The 19,683-nt window shown below is 43.8% G+C and overlaps 1 protein-coding gene across 3 annotated transcripts in view; it reads left to right on the forward strand.

The window, feature by feature from the left end:
• The window catches only part of LOC138521376 (ADP-ribosylation factor 1-like), a 234,865-nt gene that overhangs the window by 156,046 nt on the left and 59,136 nt on the right, over nucleotides 1-19,683 (forward strand). For all 3 annotated transcript variants that reach the window (XM_069634166.1, XM_069634164.1, XM_069634165.1), the window contains one exon: nucleotides 10,589-10,699. In XM_069634166.1, the coding sequence (XP_069490267.1) occupies nucleotides 10,589-10,699 (111 nt within the window). The remainder of the gene's footprint in view (nucleotides 1-10,588; nucleotides 10,700-19,683) is intronic.

Genomic DNA, 19,683 nt, shown 5'->3' on the forward strand with positions numbered 1-19,683 from the left:
TAGGAACCTCGCAGGCTTGTTTCACCACTGGTGCTATAAATAGGATGCCTTTTGTTGGACATGTGACCGGACACCGCTGCCCTAGCAAATTCAACAGCGCTTCCCACTGGTGCCTCGCAAATAGTCAACAAATCCAAGAACTGCTTACGCCCACCGCATCACTCCGCCTAAATTCAAGAGGACCAAAGTTGGAGACTCTAGTTTACCAGCCACAGCTGCCAGACACTGAAACCACCTGCCTCCCACCCTACATGCTGAACTTTCCGAAGAACTCCAAAAACACTACTGTTTGCCTGAATGCTGGACACAGGTCCATACCTGGTCTGAAGGTTGAAGCTACAGTAACTTTTAGTGAGTAACTATAACACTGTGCTTAACCCAATATCTGTACATTCCTGAGGAACTGGTCATGTAACAGTGCCTTGATGGTCTTAGGCTTAGTGTGCTATACAAATGTAAAACTAAATCAAATAAAGACACAAATATGTATCGGCAGAGCCTTTAAGTGGCACGCTCCTTATTAGTGGTGGTTCATTGATGAATCATTGTTTCTGACTGTTCACTTTCCCATCACAGGATATGCAGTAGCAAGCTTGATTCTGTCAAACAATGACTACAAGAAGGTGACCTTATCATACAATACCTTTTATGTGCGTCTAAGTCCTAAACGTACATTTACCAACTCCTAGTTGTTTTTTAGCTCAATTACTTTGCGTTCTTGTAATTTTCCATTCAAGAATTGGTGTTTATTCTCAACATGGGTTTATATATTTTTCAGTTTCAAAACATATCTACAAAACAGTGTTCTTTTAAACCAAAGTACTATTTCTACCAACTAAAGCTGGGAAGATATTTGGTTAAGGGCCTTATGTTGCAGAATGGTCTCAAATCCCAGCTTCACAATTAACCAACGTGTGTGATCCTTGGAATCATTTGATCTCACAAGTGCCCACGAGCCATTCAGTTGACATGTGTAGGCTACACAAAAAAGCTCACTCAAGGTACTGCTTCATAAAGAATAATGATAATGCCACTTAATCGGAACAGCAAAGTTATTAGTCTCTTGGCTGACTTATAAAAACGTTTGTAATATAACTTACCATCATCACATTTAACATCCAAGGCTACATATGCGCTCATTTTCTGTTGTATTGCTTCCAGCAATGTCAATACATATGCAAATTAGGGGAGGCTTCATGTATTGCACAGCCACTTAAATTATAAACCTGGCAACTTTCAATGGAAAGCAAAGTTCATGTTTGTCATGAGTTTAATGCCAGCATGCATATCAAGTTCCCATCACATGGCATGTGCATTAATTAAAAAAAGACTAAGTCTACGCTTTGCCTGCTTGGCTCGGAACCTAGGACCTGGTAACAGATGGGTTTACCATAATATTAGCTTTTGGTGCAGTCATTGAATTAAGATGGTCTCCAAATGGTAACATGTACAATACACACAGCAACGCATCGTGGCACTGCAGCTTCGCATGAGCAATGCAGACTTTAACATGCACAGTCCTCAGCCTTACATGTGCACACCTAGACTTTAATATGCAGTATAGCTTTTCAGGCACAAACAACTGTAGCCTTTCACATGCATGCACACGAAAAAATGCACATGTGCACACAACCTTTCACATCCTTTCAGATGCATGACAAAATAGCCTTTTGCATGCGCACATGAAGGCCTATCATGTTTAAGGCCATTGCAGTCTAAGTGGAGTATAGAGCTCAGCAAAGGTGGACAGGGAAGAGGGGAATTGGAGAATTGATTTAGGAAGCAAGATGTGTGAGAAAGAAATAGATGAAAAAAGAGTCTCTCTGACGTGATGACGGGAGATGGGCAAGAGAGAAAGTTATAGGGTCGGTGGATACAGGAGAGCAAAGTGAACATTAAAAAAAAAAGGGGGGTAGAACTTTTAAGGGTGCAAAAGTGAACAAACAAATTATGAAATAGAAAAATGCTGGGGTACAGAGGTGGAAACAATGATGGATCAGAGAGAAAGGGCTAACTTGTTTAGTGCCATCCTCAGTCCCTCCTAATATTTACAGTGAAAGACGGACAGGCTCCCACACAGTCACCCTTATCTGTAGTTTCCATCAGCCAAAGTGCTCATTAAAAGTGAACTTTGGGGTCAGCTTGCAACCTGGATCTCGGCTTTCCTCTGTATAGGCCCTGTACTGTGCTGGAGCTTGGTACAAAGAATAATAAACATGCCCACCTTCTCTGAAATTACATCAGTTACTGCGACATGATTTATAAAATAAAAAGCAATTAATTATTCTTGTCCAGTGAATTGCAATGCGATACCGGTTATTTTTCTGCATGGCTGTTAAAATAAAGGGCTTAGGCAGACCCGCCTCCTCTCCTCCGTTCCCCATAGCTACATAGCTAGATGTATGAACTTTTGGTGGTCATTTCTGTATAGTCTAATAAAGGTTTAGGAGGAAAAGTGAACCCTAGACCCAAGCAACACGCAGTATTTATGTAAAGAATTCAGAATCCACATTGCACATACAGAATAGTCACTAATCCCCACAACCTTCAGTACATAGTAGAATAATTGGTACACCTGTTAGACCATAATATTAAGGTTTTACCTAGCGGGAGTTAAGTGCGTTACACCATGGCCAAAATGGGCCACAAAAAATCAGAATGTAGTTAATAAATTCTAGACTCCTTTTCGTGGCAGGAGTCAGGCAATTTAGATAAAAATCTGAGGAATGGACGGGCCTCTCCTACCTTTGCACATTCACCCAGTCCAATGCAGCCCTTCAATCCCCGAGCAGGGTGACCCACGTGTTTAGGCAGCCAGCCAATCCAGCTTCCCTGAAACACTGCCCAGCCCTCTGGTGCACCTATGTAGGATATGTACAGGGCTTGTCCGTGCAGGACACAATCCTAAACCAGTCTAAACCGCTGCAGGGTGCTAGTATGAGCTCGGTGAGCCCATGTTGGCACAATAACCGTATTAGGCCTGCCTCATGGTCAATATAAAGGGATTTCCCAAAACAAAATGGCTGAGAGCTGGGTTTAAAAAATGGCTACGATACTGGTACATTGGGCTACTACTAATGCAGTAAAACGGGCTGTACCACTGGTGATTCAAAACCAAAATTACAGCTGACTCCCGCCTACTCACCAACACAAATATAGGATTGTAGTAACTATATGGACAAAATGGGGTGCTTAAAGCAACCCTATCCTTGAAGCGTTATTGGCTGTCATAGGACAGTAAATTAAATGTGGTACCCCAGAGACTTCAGAAGATATCCCTCTGACCTCTGAGCCCAGAACACCACCCGTAAAAATAAAGTTTAGACTTCCCATTCCATGGGACATCAACCGGAACAATGGAATTCCCAAACTAGCACAGCCAGTGTTTTGATGGGGGAATAGGTCTCACGTCCCCACAAGTGGGCTCTTCCACAGGTATGCGGGGAGGGGGATAATGGAGTACAGAATTTACTACGCTGCATATCCATCTGGGAAGACCTAAAAACGAACGCAGAATGAAACATAACTACCCTCAGCCCTTATCCTACTCAACCTCTCCGCAGCCTTCGACACAGTCATGACACCCTAACCAAAAGACTAGAAGACATAGGCATAACTGATGGGTTAAGGTGAATGAGCACCACCTAGGTTGATGTGTTGGTTATTCGGTTAGCTCAATGTAAATGCGATTCAAGACGGGGTGCAAGCCCGCTGGTGAGGTGCCTCCGTGAAGTAGCACGCTAAAGTATACGAAAAAAGTGGACCAAGGCCGTGAGGCCAGCGGTGCGGGCTGCACTCCCAATAACCACAGAGTGGTATAACTGTTTACAGTCGGTCAATCGGAGGTAATAATCATTCAAATACTCTGTTAATATTTATGAAGAAATAGTTTAATTTCCTTAGTCTCTACAGTTATATATCACTGTTTTAGCAGTTGCGTCACATGAGCCCAAATTGGCCTATGCATTTCGGAGTCAATATCCTTCCTCAGGGCCAGCTCATGTACTCTTCGATGTATCAGAAACCTATCATCGGTTTCAGTCTAAGTCCCACAATGTACATTATATATATATATATATGTCAGGCATGCATCATATAAATGGCATTCAGAATAGAGGTGCAGCATTAATTAATCATACAGAGTATTATGATGAACAGTAGTCACATTATGGGTAGAACAAAGGCATAAGTGGGCCGTGTGGTGCAATATCATCATGATTAACATTCCAAATAAGGCCAGTGAAAATTCACCGCGTCAGCATTTGATCATATCAGCCACCATCATCATCAAGTTAAAGTGTCACATGTGTAGGAATATAAAGCACATCATTTAGATTATGATGATTGTAAAATCATGAAATATAGACCATACATACGTGCCAAGTTGCGGAGGTATAAAAAAAGAAGAAAAGAAAAGATGAATGAGAAAACATCGGATTTACTAAATTAACTGATTGTCCACTAATGTGAAATGCTGTAAAACTACTATCAATAAACAAGAGGTACTGACCTTGGTGTGTATCCAGTGTCAGTACTTCTACTGTAGAGTAGCATGGAAAAACTGCTCAGTATGGCTGACTAGAGAGGACTGCAGCGCTAGAAAATGTATACAAATGCAAGTATCAGGTCTATGTACGTGCGGTGAGCACAGACTTGTAAGCGATTAACAGGTGCATTGAGAGAGCATGTAAAATCAACGGACTGCTTACCTAGTAACCACAAGAGTGAATCCTTGAAGGACGCCTTGTAAGCGCGCGAGTCGTGTGCTGAATAACTAGATTCTCCAGCTTGTTTGGAAAGCGTAACCATGGAAACCGCCCAATGCTTCGTTACGGCGGCGGCCATCTTGTAACATATATAATTACTGTTGGGTCATGCTAAATGTAATCTTTCCCTGTGTTCCTAGGTCTAGTCTCTATTGCTTCCCCCCAGAGCCTAATGGAATGACTTCTGACTCGAAATGAAAAAATCGAGTAAATAAACGTAAAATTAAGAGAATAATAATGATTAAACATTTTTTTTAAATGCTGGTGGCATAGATGTGCTGGTATATTTAAATATATTTTAATTTCAATACCGTCTGGCTATACTGCTAAAGCGTGATCAATGGTAAGCAGTGATATGTGCTGGAATGTGTAGCAGGCGCTACCATTGTGAAGAAAAAGGCGGGGATGTATCCTGATGCGCACGTGTGGCATCTGTGAGTAGGCTAGCTACTGCCTGAAAACGAGTGTATCATGCTGTGCTGGACTCTAGGTCTGCCTGTTATGGTAAACGGGGGGTATGCTGATCTGGTATTCTACTGCCTGATGGAAAGTTCATAATACTCGGTGAGGCTCAAAATCAACCTTGCGTGGTGCACAAAGACCTACAGTGGGTTACAAATATCTCCAACACATACACAGTCATAGTGTCATAGTATGAAAGAATCAAGATGATAGTAAAGGGGAGAAGGCAAGAAAAAACCTTTGCAGGCCACTGGCAAGACATATATGGACTTATGGGATGCAAATACGGTAAACCACCTTGCTACATTGCTAGCCACAATATATTCAATTAAAGTGGGTATACATCAGAAGACAAAAGAAAAAGAATGCTAAAGGAAACAACTGAGGTCTAACTCTTCGTTCATCCCATTAGGTGATTGTGAGTCCAGTCTATCAATCCAATAGGCTTCCTTTTGTGCTCGCCATTTCTTAATATCACGGTTAGGACCTTTGGTGGATATCACCTCAAGTATCAAAAACCTTAATTGGGTGATTGAGTGTCCATTGTCATTGAAGTGTCTGTCAACTGCCGAAGTTCTGTTCTTGTTCCTAATGTTCGATTTGTGCTCATTCATCCTGATGCGAACTTTTCGTGATGTTTCTCCTACATAGTATTTACCACAAGGGCATTTGATCGCATAAATAGCATTTTCTGATAGACACGTCGCGTGCTGTTTCAGTTTGATTTTTTCTCCTGTTCGTGGGTGCGTGACTATGTTGCCTTTGATAATGTTGTTGCAATTCCCACAACTCGTACATGGGTATGTTCCAGGGTGTTTGTCTGGTTTAATCGAGGATGCCCTACCTCTGGTGTTAACCAACATATTGCGTAAATTGCTGCTTTTCTGATATGCGAAAACCAGAGGAAGTGGGAATAGTTATTTTGTTCTTTCGTCGCTGGTAAGCACATTCCATCTGTTGTGTATGATAGCTTTGATCTGCCTACTTTGTATGGAGAATTTTGTTACGAACACAAGTTCCGGACTGGCGCTTTCGTGTTTTTTGTCAAGTAATTCCTGTCGACTTTGGGTATCTGTTTTAACTCTGGCCGCAGTTAGATCTGTTTCAGGATAACCTCTCAGTTGCATTTTTTCTTGCAGTTTCTGAAGCTGAATTTGACAGTCTTCTGGATCACTCACTATCCTTTTTATACGTAACATCTGTCCATAAGGCAGGTTGCGCAAGGTATTTGGAGGATGGAAGCTCATGCGGTGCAAACGGTTGTTTCGATCTGTCGGTTTGGTGTAGAGAGTAGTGTTTATCTTGTTGTCTTTGATAATGGTTTGAACATCTAGATAGTGGATATTGGGATCCCCTATCTCGTGTAAATTGAATACGATGGTCAATTCCATTTAAACATTCCAAAAACTCTTGGAGTTCATTCTGATTACCTGCCCATATGCCAAAAATATCGTCAATGTACCGAAGCCATGTCTTAAGGTGACGTTTCCATCTTTGGTTATTGAGTACATGTGACGTTTCAAATTGGTACATAAAACAATTCGCATTTGCCGGTGCCATTGTGGCTCCCATGGCCGTTCCTGATATTTGTGTATAGTATTTCCCATCATACGTGAAGTTTGAATTCTTAGAAATGAAATCAAGAAGAATCATTAGGAATTCCTTGTTGGCTCCAATCTCAGCTGTTTGTAGTAGTAGAGCTTCGACTGCCTTCTGTCCAAGGTCATGTGGAATGCTGGTGTATAAGCTGACGACGTCAATAGTGTATAGAATGTCTTCTGGAGTTAATGTTATTGTTTCTAATATTCTCAAAAAATGAGTGGTATCTTTAACATATGTGGTTGTGGCTTGGATGATTGGCTGAAGAAAAAAATCTATGTACGTCCCCAATGGTTGCAGAATGCTTTGCGTTGCGGCCACTATGGGCCTTCCAGGTGGGTTGTCTAATCGTTTATGTATCTTCGGCAAGGTGTATAAATGGGGCATTACAGGATGTGTGGTCAGTAGATATGCTTTGGTTTTGATGCTGATCCATTCATCTTCTACTGCTTGTGCAAGAATCTCTTCTAGTTTCTTTTTGATGCGTGGTGTCGGATCATGCAACAGTAGCTTATACATATTGACATCTGAAAGTTGTCGTAAACATTCTTCATGATATTGAGACGTATCCTGAATCACAATAGCTCACCCTTTATCAGCTGGTCGAATGGTGATAGTCTCCTCTGTAAAGAGATTTTTAATTTGTGACAATTCGCCCCTATTCAAGGTGTGCCTCTTGGGTGCATGAAATTGGATCTTCTTCAGATCGTTGAGTACCATTTTTTGAAAAATGTCTATCGATGGTACATTAATCGGAGGACAAAAAGTGCTGTGAGGTTTGAATTCGATGTATTCTGTAGTTGTTGAGGATGCCATAGTCGATGGAGTGGTTTCAGCAAAAAATGTCTTGAGTTTCAGCTTACGAACAAGTTTGTACAATTCGACTTGTGTTTGAAATCTGTTAGTGCTGTATGTTGGTACGAATTTAAGACCCTTCTCAAGAGTCTGTATCTCACGATTAGAAAGAATCCTTTTTGAGAGATTAACCACTAACTGCGATTGGTTTGTAGCCTTGTTAGCATTCCTTATTTCTTCTTTCTCCCCCTCCTTGTCCTCTTCCTCTGTCTAAAAAAACGATCGTTGTTGCACGTTTAGGCTGTATTGGTCTTGTTCCGTTCTCTGATGTACTAGCGGTTTGCTGGTCTGAAGCTAAATTTTCTCCTTGCTCTTGGGTGTCCGATTCTGAGCTGCTATTGCATATAGGCATAACTGACACAGCACTACTCTGGACTAAATCATTCCTAGCAGACAGAACAGAAACCATTTGGATCAAACCCTTCAAATTCACTCCAAGAGTTGACTGCAGAGTGCCACAAGAATCCTCACTGTACTTCAACATCTACCAGACACCGGTTATCAGAATCTTCAAAAAATACAACATCACATGCTACAACTATGCCGACGATAGTCAAATCTACAAAATCAAAGACACCCAAGCCGATCACGCAACCCTAATCGAATGTCTAAAAGAAGTCTTCAACTGGATGACTGCTAACAACCTGAAAATCAACCCAGGAAAGACAGAAATCATGATCATATCCAAAGACCAAGAAAACAAAACCGCCGTCCCGTGGCCAACTGAAATGGGAACCGCACCATCTAAGGTAGTAAAAAACCTGGGGGTCCTGATGGACAACAACCTAACATTAGAACCACAAATAAATGCAACTGTCAAATGTGTTTTCCTCCACCACATGGCAAGAAGAATCCTACCTTTCCCCTCCTTCACGCACAAAACACTCGCTATCGTCGCCCTCATGTCAAAATTTGACTATGCAAACAACCTCTACCTCGGAATACCTCCTGAAGAAACTACAACAGATCCAAAATACAGCTACAAGACTACTCCTCAAACTATCAAGAAGAGAACACATCAATCCTGCTCTAAAAACACTACACTGGCTCCCAGTAAAACATCACATCACCTTCAAAACAATGTGCATAACGCACAGGGCAATCAGCGGCTAAGGAGCAGAATTCCTACAAAAGAAAATAACAATCTACAAGCCAACTAGATTCCTCAGGTCATGCAACGAAATCCACCTGTAACCAAAACCATACCTCAAGAAAAAACTCAGAGGCACCTTCTTCTACCACTTAGCTGCAAAAACCTGGAACAACATCCCAAAAGAAATAAGAAACACCAAAGATCACCTTTATATTTAGGAAATAACTAAAAACCTGGCTCTTCAACACCACAGACTCAAACTGAAAACAGAAACAGAAAGGAAAAGGGATGTCTAGACTAAATTAGACGATGACAGCTCCCAGAACCCACTGGGAAGCTCCCACGGCACCCGGACGAGTCTCACCGGGTAGAGTGCAACAGCCATGGATACGGAATCAACAACCCTACCCTATTCCCACCCAACATACGCACTCGCCCCTTAGTTGCCACCAGATACCACAGTGTTTGGAATTGTTGGGATGTTGGCAATCGCCACAATAGCTCAGCTGTGGACGTAGGCAGGTGCACTGGCTATATGCGTGCGAAAGGAAGATGGGTAGTGCTGCGAGGCAGGCTAGGGGAGGAGGGGAGCTAGATGTGAAAGGGACCTTGAAGGCTGGATGGACCCAGATCATGACGGAGGCATAGGGGTACTACCTAAACCCATCCGGTGAGAAGAATACAGAAACCCACCGCCTCAAGTCAGGATAGTGATCCAACTAACCAATTGCACTAACAATTTCCCCCTCTGCATACATCTCTCAAACTCCAAACCAAATACAACCACAAACCTACAGCACAAACTTCACTACATGGCAACAACAAAACAAAAAACACACACTCGCACAACAGTACACGACTACCGGCCGCAAAACACCCCTGGCCCAGCCAACGGACCCACCGGGCTGAGGCCGCCAACAGCACATCACTTCTCTCTTGCACTTTTCCAGCTCCTTCCCATTAACCCCCCCCCCCTTTCCTCTTTCAGAGCTGCCAGAGCACCAGGGGACCACTTTGGTGGTGATAGTGCGCGGTACAAATGTCCTTTAACATTAACATAACTTCATATTTTTCGCACTAAACGTTTCAAAGCTTAAATATGTAGTGATTGCAGAATGTAGCCCTAACCCCCCTATCCATATGTGCCCTTGGTGTAGAATGCAAAGTCTGCATCTGCTGTGCACTTAAGCATGCAGTGTTTGTGCATATGCACATGCCCATATACAGGCAAATCTCCTCTGTTATTGGATTTGAATCTTGTTTTCTGTCCTGTGACCTGGATAGCAACCAGAGACTCGACAAGGGCAAGGTGCAAAATTATACCGGCACAAAGCACCAAGGTGATTAACTTGAACGTTTTCTATTATGTTGAACTATATTGCAAATGTTGAAGGTGGCGCCAAACCAAGCATGTGTTGTACTTTAACTTCAGTTTTGTGGTTGATTTTTATTTAGTTTGTGGTCAATTACGAGGTGGTGCAAGGCTGCCAGTTTACCGGTTCCTGGAGTTAATGCAGTTAATAATGTTCTGTTATTTGCAATGAATTGAACTGTGCTACCATTGCTATATGTGGCATTCCATTTCCAGACTGATGCATTTGCTAGTGCAACTGGATTACGAAATTCCATGTTTAAAAATGGACTTCGAAATCCGAATGTGTAGTCTCTGCGCACACGGTCCTTTGCAGTAGCCATCGGCACAAGGGCTGATAACTTGCAAAATGCAATCTCGTGAAACAGTGTTTGCTCTTTCATTTGGTATTCTATTTTCTCATTTGCATTTCTTGGGTTCTTTTTTTCTCACATTTCTTAGGTTTCAATGTGGAGACTGTAGAATACAAGAATATCAGCTTCACTGTGTGGGATGTTGGTGGCCAGGATAAGATCAGACCTTTGTGGCGCCACTACTTCCAGAATACACAAGGTGACGACAGATGGTTGCTCTCTGTTTGGGGGCATGAGGTTCAAAACTATTCATTTTGTTTTCTTCTTTATAGCTAGAATGATTGGTTGTGGGAAGTATTGGCACAGTAAAACATGCCTTGAATTCAAATACCACACCTTGATTGTGGACATGGTTGCCAAAATAAATCTTGCGTTTCCAAATTCCTTTAGTTTAGTTAACCCCACCCCTTGCCCTTCTTTTCCCAGTGGTTTGACCATGTTTCCCTGACTTCCTCAAGGACTGATTATGTAACTAGCCATGTTGAAGACACGATTCCCCGCTAAAGTATTGGTGTGGACTCTCCCCACTTCCTGCATGTTGAAACACGTGTTGATGAATGGTAGATAAGAGGTAAATGGACGAGCATTTAATAGGAATCCTTAATGAATAGTGCACCATGATGCGTTGTACATATCACTCCTGTATCAATATTTAATTAAATGTGTGTTCTTTAAACCAAGATATTTAGATATCATTTGTTGCAGTTCTCAATGGAATGTATTTTATTAAACACTGTCTTCATAAGTTAAAAATAAGGTAATAGTCAAGCAGCGATTGTTCATATTTGTAATTGTTCCTCAACGACTGGCACCCTACTGCTTTTCTGCTACTCTAGGCAAGTGGGATGTGGGGGTGGGGGGTGGGACCAGTTGCTGCCCAGCATCTTTTTGTAGACTGTGTGCCGACTTGCATTCTGTGGGAAATGCAGGGGCATGGATGTCGCCAGACTGGTGACTGAGTTGGGAGGGCTCTCTTTGAAGGGTAGAGTTGGGAGGGCTTAACCACTACTGCCTTGTGTCTTAGGATAAAATGTAATTGGTGTGGGGCTGCGACCCATTGCTTCCCTCTGTCCTCTGGGGCACTGACCCGAATGCTAGTTCCTGGCTGATTGATCAGTCTGCTGCTTTTCTGTTGGCGATGACCTACCAGCAATAGTTGAGCTGTGTTTTTTGGGGTTTTTGTGATAACTTAATCCAATTGCTTTTCCATAGCCTTTTCTTGCAGACATAGTGTTTCCCTTTTTGTTTTTCTATTTCTTTGAAAAATGCTTTTCAAAACCTTAAAAGCTTGTGCACTGCTGATGCAGCCTGGCTCTAACCAATTACTGCTAGACAGTGTACCTCCCTGCCAAGAGTTTCTGTAAATTCCTGTTCCACCTGTTATTGAAGGGACCACTGGGAAAATGCCTGTTTTCACTTGATGGACTGTTTATTTCGTCAAGAAAAAAATAGTTGATCGTTTACTCTTTTGAAAGTGAGTGAACTGTCCTAAAAGGCCTTGACTCTGGTCGTCTTGTGTTTTTCACCCCTTCAATGCTTAAAGCCTGTACCTTTGCACTAGTTTACTGTTCGTGGGTTGCTTGCTTAAAAATCTGTCTCCACAAAAAGATAAAGTTGGCAGATCCTCTAATAAAAATATTCTGAGCAATTTAATTTCCCGCAAAATAGGTAAGTAGCTCTCTGGTATAGTTGAAACGAAGCATAACTCCCTACTACCCTCCTAAACAATCAGATGACTCGCCTTTGTCCCGAGTAATTCACTAACCAGAAATGTCTATTGATCGCAATTATTGGCGATGGCCACATTTTGTTTACCATTTGAATAGTGCATTCGCTGGCAGCAGGGCTCCCATATCAAACACTTGGGAATAAAACCGTATCTGGAGCAATTCTTGTTTTGGTTCCCTACAAATGAAATACAAATAGAGTACGCAATCCAGCAGATGACTGCGAACAATGGCTAGGTTAAATGTTACCAATGTTGCCAATACTTGCTGCAGTGGTATTTCGGCACTGGTACCTTGTCAGATTGGTGTATTCTGACTCCGTCCGGGGAAACCCAGCATAATCTGGAAAATTAGCACATGTCAAAAAGTGGAGGCTTGGAAAAGCAGCAAATGGATTGGGATGCAGCGAGCTAACCAATTGGGAAGATGCAGTTGAATTGGTGCAGAGGGAATATGGTTGTATCCCATAGAATGCTGAACTGGAATGAGAGACAGTAAGAACTTGTTTTAACTTGCTTTTTCCAATGATGACGTTTTCTGATTTCTTGCCAGAAATACTAGAGCTGGTGGACGCATGGTTGTGCAATTGCCGTAATGTGCCTAGGGAGCACTTGAAAATTGTGACTTTCCTCCGACAAGAAATATACACATTTAAATATACGAGATCTAAGGATAGGTCCTTCTGAATAGCTACACTGACCTTTTGTAGGGAAAAGGAGCTGGTACATATGCCCCTATTTTGAATGAGGGAAGTGTTGTATCCTGCATATGTATGAATGAGGTCTGAGTCAGTGTAAGAGCTGTGTTGGAATGCTAGGGGAGCCTGGAGTGTTGGGGCACCTGGGGATTCCAAAGGTGACGGTTAGGGACTTGGAGCTGGGCAGGGAACCAGGGAAGAAGCTACTGATGATCTCTCTCTCCTATATTCTATACTGAACCTGTAACCAAGACAATAAAGCGTGTTTCCTTTCCTACATACCTGGGTCAGCCTGGTTCCTGCTCCTTGTTGTTACTGGCCCAGGGTAAATCCTGCAGGAGGCAGGATACATCAGGAAGGTGGTAGTAATTTGGAAAGCAGTGGAGGGAGCAAAGTAACGAAAACAAACGGTAGGTGTGGCAGCGGATTTGTGTGCTGCAGGAGTAGGATAGTTGAGTGACAGTTGGCCAAGAACAGGGTGGTCCTAGACTGCATAGATTTAAAGGTGAGTAGTAGGAATTTGAAGTGTAATCGGTGCTGAATAGAAAGACCTCATTTAGTACTTCACTTCTTGTGGACTGGCTTTTCATCGTACAGGGGTGTTGTCTGTTTACATTGTAATCCTCCTTTGCCAACTTTGGGGCGAGGCTGCTGTCCACTGAGCCATCCAGGCTGTCTCCTACAGGTGTTCACCTTGCAATTGTTATACAATGTCTATAACTGTTAATACCCTTCCTTCAGCACTGGTCCCCATCAAGCTAAAGTCTGCCTGAATACATTCATAAAGGTTATTTCCTGTGTATCCTTTAGCCGCATGTTAATTATTTCCAACTGCCCATGCATCAAAAAGCTCCCAAATATGTGAAGCTCATGTTCTTGGAGAAATGCTACCAAATAAAGTTCCTACTCTCTGACATCATTGTGACACCAAGCGTATTAAGAGTGACATGCTCCTGCTGGAAGCATTCCTGGAAAGGTGAAACACAGGTCTATGTTAGTAAGATTAACATGGGTGGGAGCCCCTCTGCTGAGGAGCAATTTTTCATATAAGCTGTTCTGTCATATCGTCTACTGAAGAGGGTCTACACTCTACAACCATGTTTTCGCTCAGTGCTCTTTTCAGAGGATGAATATCCCTTACATATACGTCTGGTCCCACCAACCTTGGAGAGGCTCAGTTTCACCTCACCGAGGAGGCTGAAACACGTGTGGGTTTGCTGTTTGCGTTCTTCATTGTTCGAAGGAAAATTGCTTAGTTCGGTGCTGAACTGCCCAGGGGGTGGGACTAGACTGATATGCAAATGGATTTTTCTCCTCTGTGAAAGGTACAGTGAACTTCCAAGCAGAGTGGAAGCCTATACATGGAATAGTTTATTTGGCCAAGTTCGTTCTCCGTAGGGATACTCCCAAACATATATTTGGAAGATTGACTGGTTTAGGGTTCTCTAGCTTGGCGTGAAATATTCTGAAGTGTCCTCTTACTGCACAATGTAAGTGTCATTAATTTGCATAATTCAGCTTTTATTCATTCAGAATGAATCTCCCAAGCAGTGCTGCAATCAGAGACCATTTTAAGCCCGCTGGTGCACAGGTGTCTGCCCATGGTATGCGTCCATGTTTTGTATTCCGCGGTTTCCTGTCTGTAGATTAAATATGAGGGCTCTCTACAACAGTTGCATCTTCTTTGGTGGGACACAATGGTAGATTGGGAAGACACACGAGTTTGATAGCTAGATGAGATAAGCGTTTTTGGAAGCTTTGAAGAAACGTTAACCCTCCGGACCCAAACGCTAAAGCATCTTTTTCATGGTCTGAAGCTTAATTATATCAGTAATTAAGACCTGTGTACACCAGAGTCGAACAATTATCAACATTCTGTGGTCGAGGATGATTCTGTGGGACCGAGTTTGAAAAATTAAATTGTACTTAATGTTGACCAATAAAATGCTACTCTAGTGGTAAGGGGGTTAACGTGACTTTTAATGAAATCTTGGGTACATTGGCATTTTGACGTAAATAACGCCGAACCCTGTTAATTGGCACGGAACTTTTAGGTGGCTCCCTTGCTTTGGAAATGCAACAGTTCTTGTTCTCCTTAAGTGAAATTGAACCCCTCTCCCAAAACACCTATAACAGCTTTTTCACAACCTACTCCAGCGAGGGGCTTTAAGAAGCGAACCTGTAGGTGCAACCAAAGTCTTTGACAGTTTGGCTTAGGAGGTGGTAGGCTTTGGTGTGGAGTCCAATTAAAAACAGCGAAGACTGTTAAGGGACAGGGGTCCACATAGTTAAGTACGAAAATGCGTGTTTTTTTAATTTTTTTTTAGTAAAGACATGCCTTTATTTCAACACTAATGGTATGTAAAAGAACTAAAACTAACACCAACCCTTGGAAATCGTCCTATTTTTACTTTATTTGCATAGGCCGCCTTCTAGTGGTTGTTGTGCAGTATTACACTTTGTTTTTCTCAATCGAATAAAGTGCATCGACAGGAGTTTCAGCCCTTCTCTGTATACAGGTTCAAGTGATCCCTCGCGTGAAAGTCATACATTTTTTTTCCTGACATTGATTGCATTTGAGTGGTGCGGAAATGAACGCCGTGACTTAAGACAGTACAACTGCTGGACTAGATATCGACCGTAAATGGTCTCCACAATAAAGCTCAAACCAAGAGGGCTGTCGCCTCACTGAAGCCGCTACACGGACTCTTCCACTGAAAAGGCATGCAGTGGGAAAGGACCAAAGGCCAAATTCCCTACGTGGCACTAGACTGCCGCTAATTGCTTGCATGTTTGCATCCTAGGCTGTCCGCGATTCCCAGCCTACTCGTGGAGAAGACGCCATTAAAGTTTTGCCGGAGTGGCAGTACTAAGGTCCCTTGGAAGGATGGACATGCGCAGTGTGTAATAACTTATAAGGAAACCAGACCCTATACATTTCATCTTGTAGAAACACGTATGCTGGTGTTGAGAACGACTAACCCGGGGTTAAATGAAGAACGCAACAAACGTGTTTTAAAGGTTTTTGATTTTTAGTTTTTTTTTTCCTCAATCAAATGTGTAATGTATGTGTCGAATTTTGCATTTGGGTTGTGATCGTCTTTTCTAACCTGGTTTTAGGGTTATAAATCTATTTTATTTATATATGAAAAAAGTGTTAGAAATTGTGTATTTTAAAATAAAAATGTATATTTTTGTATCTAGGTTGATTTGTTAAAAAAATGTTTGTAGTTTCATGGACAAGTCTTTCTCAACACCACATGTGTTGAGAAAGACTACAAGATAAAATGTATACGGTCTGATTTCCATATGATTATAATGTACGTTGTCGTGGTGTTCCCAGACAGTGTAAATCAGTAGGTCTGTGTAATAGAACTTATTGAGGGGACCGTTTCTTTGTTTTTTTTTTTAAACCTGTATTAAATTGGCAGTGTAATAACTGCCATCCAAGGGACCACATCGAGCGCAAGTGTGCAAGTCGTGGCCTCCACCATGAAAGAGGCTAGCTCGGTCAAAATTGCAAAGGTGAAGGCCTCAGTCTGGCCCCAGCTCCAAAGCACCATACGCCAGGCCGACCTATGGTGAAATCTGGCGACCACAAAATGACTTGAGGCCGAACGGCACCCAAAAAATCTACTCTATTAGTAGCACCAAGAAATCGGGAAATTCTGACATCAGCAGAGACCAATTGGTCGAACGTTGAGCACTGAATTTTCAGCACAAGTATCACGTCTCCTAACTTGCAGACTCTGTGAAGGGTAAAAGTGTAGTACATCTATTGAGGCTATAGATCAAAACAGTATTTTGTGAAAAGTCAGCCGCTATCACAAGGTACAGCAGGTGCAACCCTTCTAAATGCTCCAGAACAAGAGGCTCCTGGAATTCTCCACATCATTGTAGGAAGTAGAGGAAGGGTAGTTGTAAGAGTAGGAGCCCGCTATAAGGCCTCCCCACATTAAAGATAAAGTAAGCCCAGTAAACTGAGTGTGGGTACAAAGGGTTACTCTGCTACAATGACGCAAATTGCAACCTTACTGGAGAACAAAGCGCTGGCTCTGTAAATTCAATGTGTTGCCCTTTGCAGTGGCATGCCCCTGCAAGAAGCAGGGGCAAAACCTAGAGCCCCTTGAATAACCTCTTGTCCCTGATGAGGGAGGTAGAAGAATAAGTGGATGACTGTGGATTAAGAAGAATAAACCCCCTGTGCACGAGGCTATTGGGACTGCAGAGGCGTTGCCCTATGGATGAGCCACCAATTACTACTTCCCTGACGGAAGGCCATTTTGAATATAGTGTGCTGCTCAAAAGGGCTGCTGGCAGATTTGGAATTAAGGCACAGGAATCGAATGAGGATATAGACTTCATGGAAGGCCTCTTGGAGGAGCACAAACGTCTCATTGCATTCCCTCAATGCAATAAGTGAATAGGCACTTTGCACCCTCCGTTACGTGCAGCTGCCGCAAAAACGATTCATGCTTGTTTCGAGAAGAAACAAAAGCCTACATCCAGGGTTAGCTGACGCCAGATACTCCTATATCCGGTCCCCTTTCCTCCATACTTGTGGGACATTCCGTCCTTCGGGACGGGATCGGAGCACTTTTGTAAAAAAAGCCTCAAATTGAAAATGTTTGTCCTATTTTTATGTGGGGGACCGCACATGGCCATAACCCTGCCCTCCTGAGCTTCTCATCGCCCTTCAGTCCTTTTCACTGCACGGTCGGGGCTGGACGCACTAGCATCACTGGGAATTTTTAATTTTATTCACTTTGTCCTTCCTTCCTGCTCCGGTTTTTCAGTCAGCTTGTCCTCAGTCTAAGCCGGAGTGTCTGGCATTCGTGTCATGTCCTTCATGTGAACATTGCTATGCTAGGGTGATCTCCACTCTTTGCTTGGAGTGCCTAGGCCCGGAACATCGTTGGGATTCGTGCTTCTATTGTGACTCCTCTCTGTCCGGGCACTCCAGCGTCGTATTCTTTGGTGGGAGGAGGTGTTTCAGCGTGTTACTCCAGCTTTTCATCGACAGAATAAATGCCCAGTATGTTCTTTACTTTTTAGGACGCCCGGGCCAGGGGACTCCTTCCTGGGGTTTTCCAGGTCCTGGAGGCGCTCGTGTAGCTCTGTCACCAGGGATTCCCCTGAGGTGCCCCAGGGGCCTAATAGGTGTACAGGAGTGTTCTCCAAGGTTCCCGCAGCAGACCTGCCAGTACCGGACATCGTTCCAGGGTTCACCATTTGAGTGCTAAGGTTAAGCCCAGCTCGTCTGTGGCTCTGGATACCAGGGTTCGCCCTGAGGTAATTTCTGGAGCTTTCCACACTGACACCGGGGTACGCCCTGAGGTCTGTTTCTGGAGCTTTCCATACCGAGTCACGGCTCGATGCCCCTCTTGAGGGAGCTTTACGTACTGGGTTAAAACCTGAGGTTCTTCTTGTTGAGGCTTAAGTCAGCACCGACAGATCTGAGAGACCCTCTTTGATGGTATTGTTAGTGAGGTATAGCCCTCAACCATTCCACACTCGGGGTCGTGTTGGTTATGGTTCTGTTGAGGGGGCAAAGAGGGTTGTGACGGACCATTAACCCTCCACTACTGGCTCTGCTAAGGTTCCTCTGCTGGAGGCCAAGTTTGGGGCTGGTTCAAAGATGTCCAGTAAACATCCGAGACCACCCAGTACCAGCTCTGCCGAGGGTCCTTCTGTCAAGGCTAAGGTGTTGCTGAAGTCCGCTGACTCTCCTGAGGAGATAATTGCCTCATCACCACATGTGATGCAGTTCTCGGGTGTCGACAAAATTGCAGCCCAACCTCCATGGTCCACGGTGTGCATTTTGGATACCTCTTACACCGACATTCACTCACTCTGTGGTGCTGGGAGCATTCCTTTTGGGGCTGAGCATCCTTTTCCACGCCATGTGGACAACAGAAATCTGTTCGTCCGTCATTTGACTGGCGCGCTCGGACACCACTGCCTCATAGTCTCGCTACCTTCTGCTTCCGTTCCACTGATTTATGTGGATCCGGCCGGTGGTGGGCCTTCATGGCAACCATCCTCCCTGCATTCATGGGGTATGCACCTCACGAGCGGCCTCTGCCTGTACCAACGCCAAAGCCTTCAGCTGAGGAGTTGTTCTTTGGGAAGTTTCAGATGCACATGCACTCTGACCCTATGAAGGTGTATTTCAAGCGTCTTTTCAGGGAAATGTACCTTGAGCCTCCTGTACCACCTTCGGCCCGACTGTTCCGATGCAGGTTCCTGTGGTGCCACTCCTGCCACTGCTTCCTTCTGGACCTCCTCCATATCTTCCTCCTCTGCCCCTGTTGTCGGTATGCGTGGTGGACCAGTCTTCTATTCCCGCCTCGTTGGATGAACCTCAAGCGGATCTGGACAGCGATGAGCAGCCCCACTCAGTGAGGGCATTCCATGACTGGCTCCTGGATATGATGGCCCTCCTTGACATTCCAGTACCTGAGGCCCCCACTCCTCAGGAGGGGGTGCTTTCGGGAGCCTTTACCCTGTCTCATCAAGAGCGCACCGGCCTGTTCCTCCATAAGGACGTCTTCGGACGGGGGCGTGGCTAAGGAGCCATGTAAGAGGACGTGGCTGGCCAGAGCTCCTTGTGACCCGAACAGAATCCTGTAAAAAAATCGTGCTACATCTGAACTATTTAGCCCGCAAAGTAGATGCCCGTGCAGGGGAAACAGTGGAGCATATATTGTGGAAACACGCGGACCGCCAGTTTGGAAAAGGCAGCCAGAGCCTGCTTCA

The sequence above is a fragment of the Ambystoma mexicanum genome, chromosome 13, assembly GCF_040938575.1.
Source record: "Ambystoma mexicanum isolate Mex_15411 chromosome 13, UKY_AmexF1_1, whole genome shotgun sequence".
NCBI lineage: Eukaryota > Metazoa > Chordata > Amphibia > Caudata > Ambystomatidae > Ambystoma > Ambystoma mexicanum.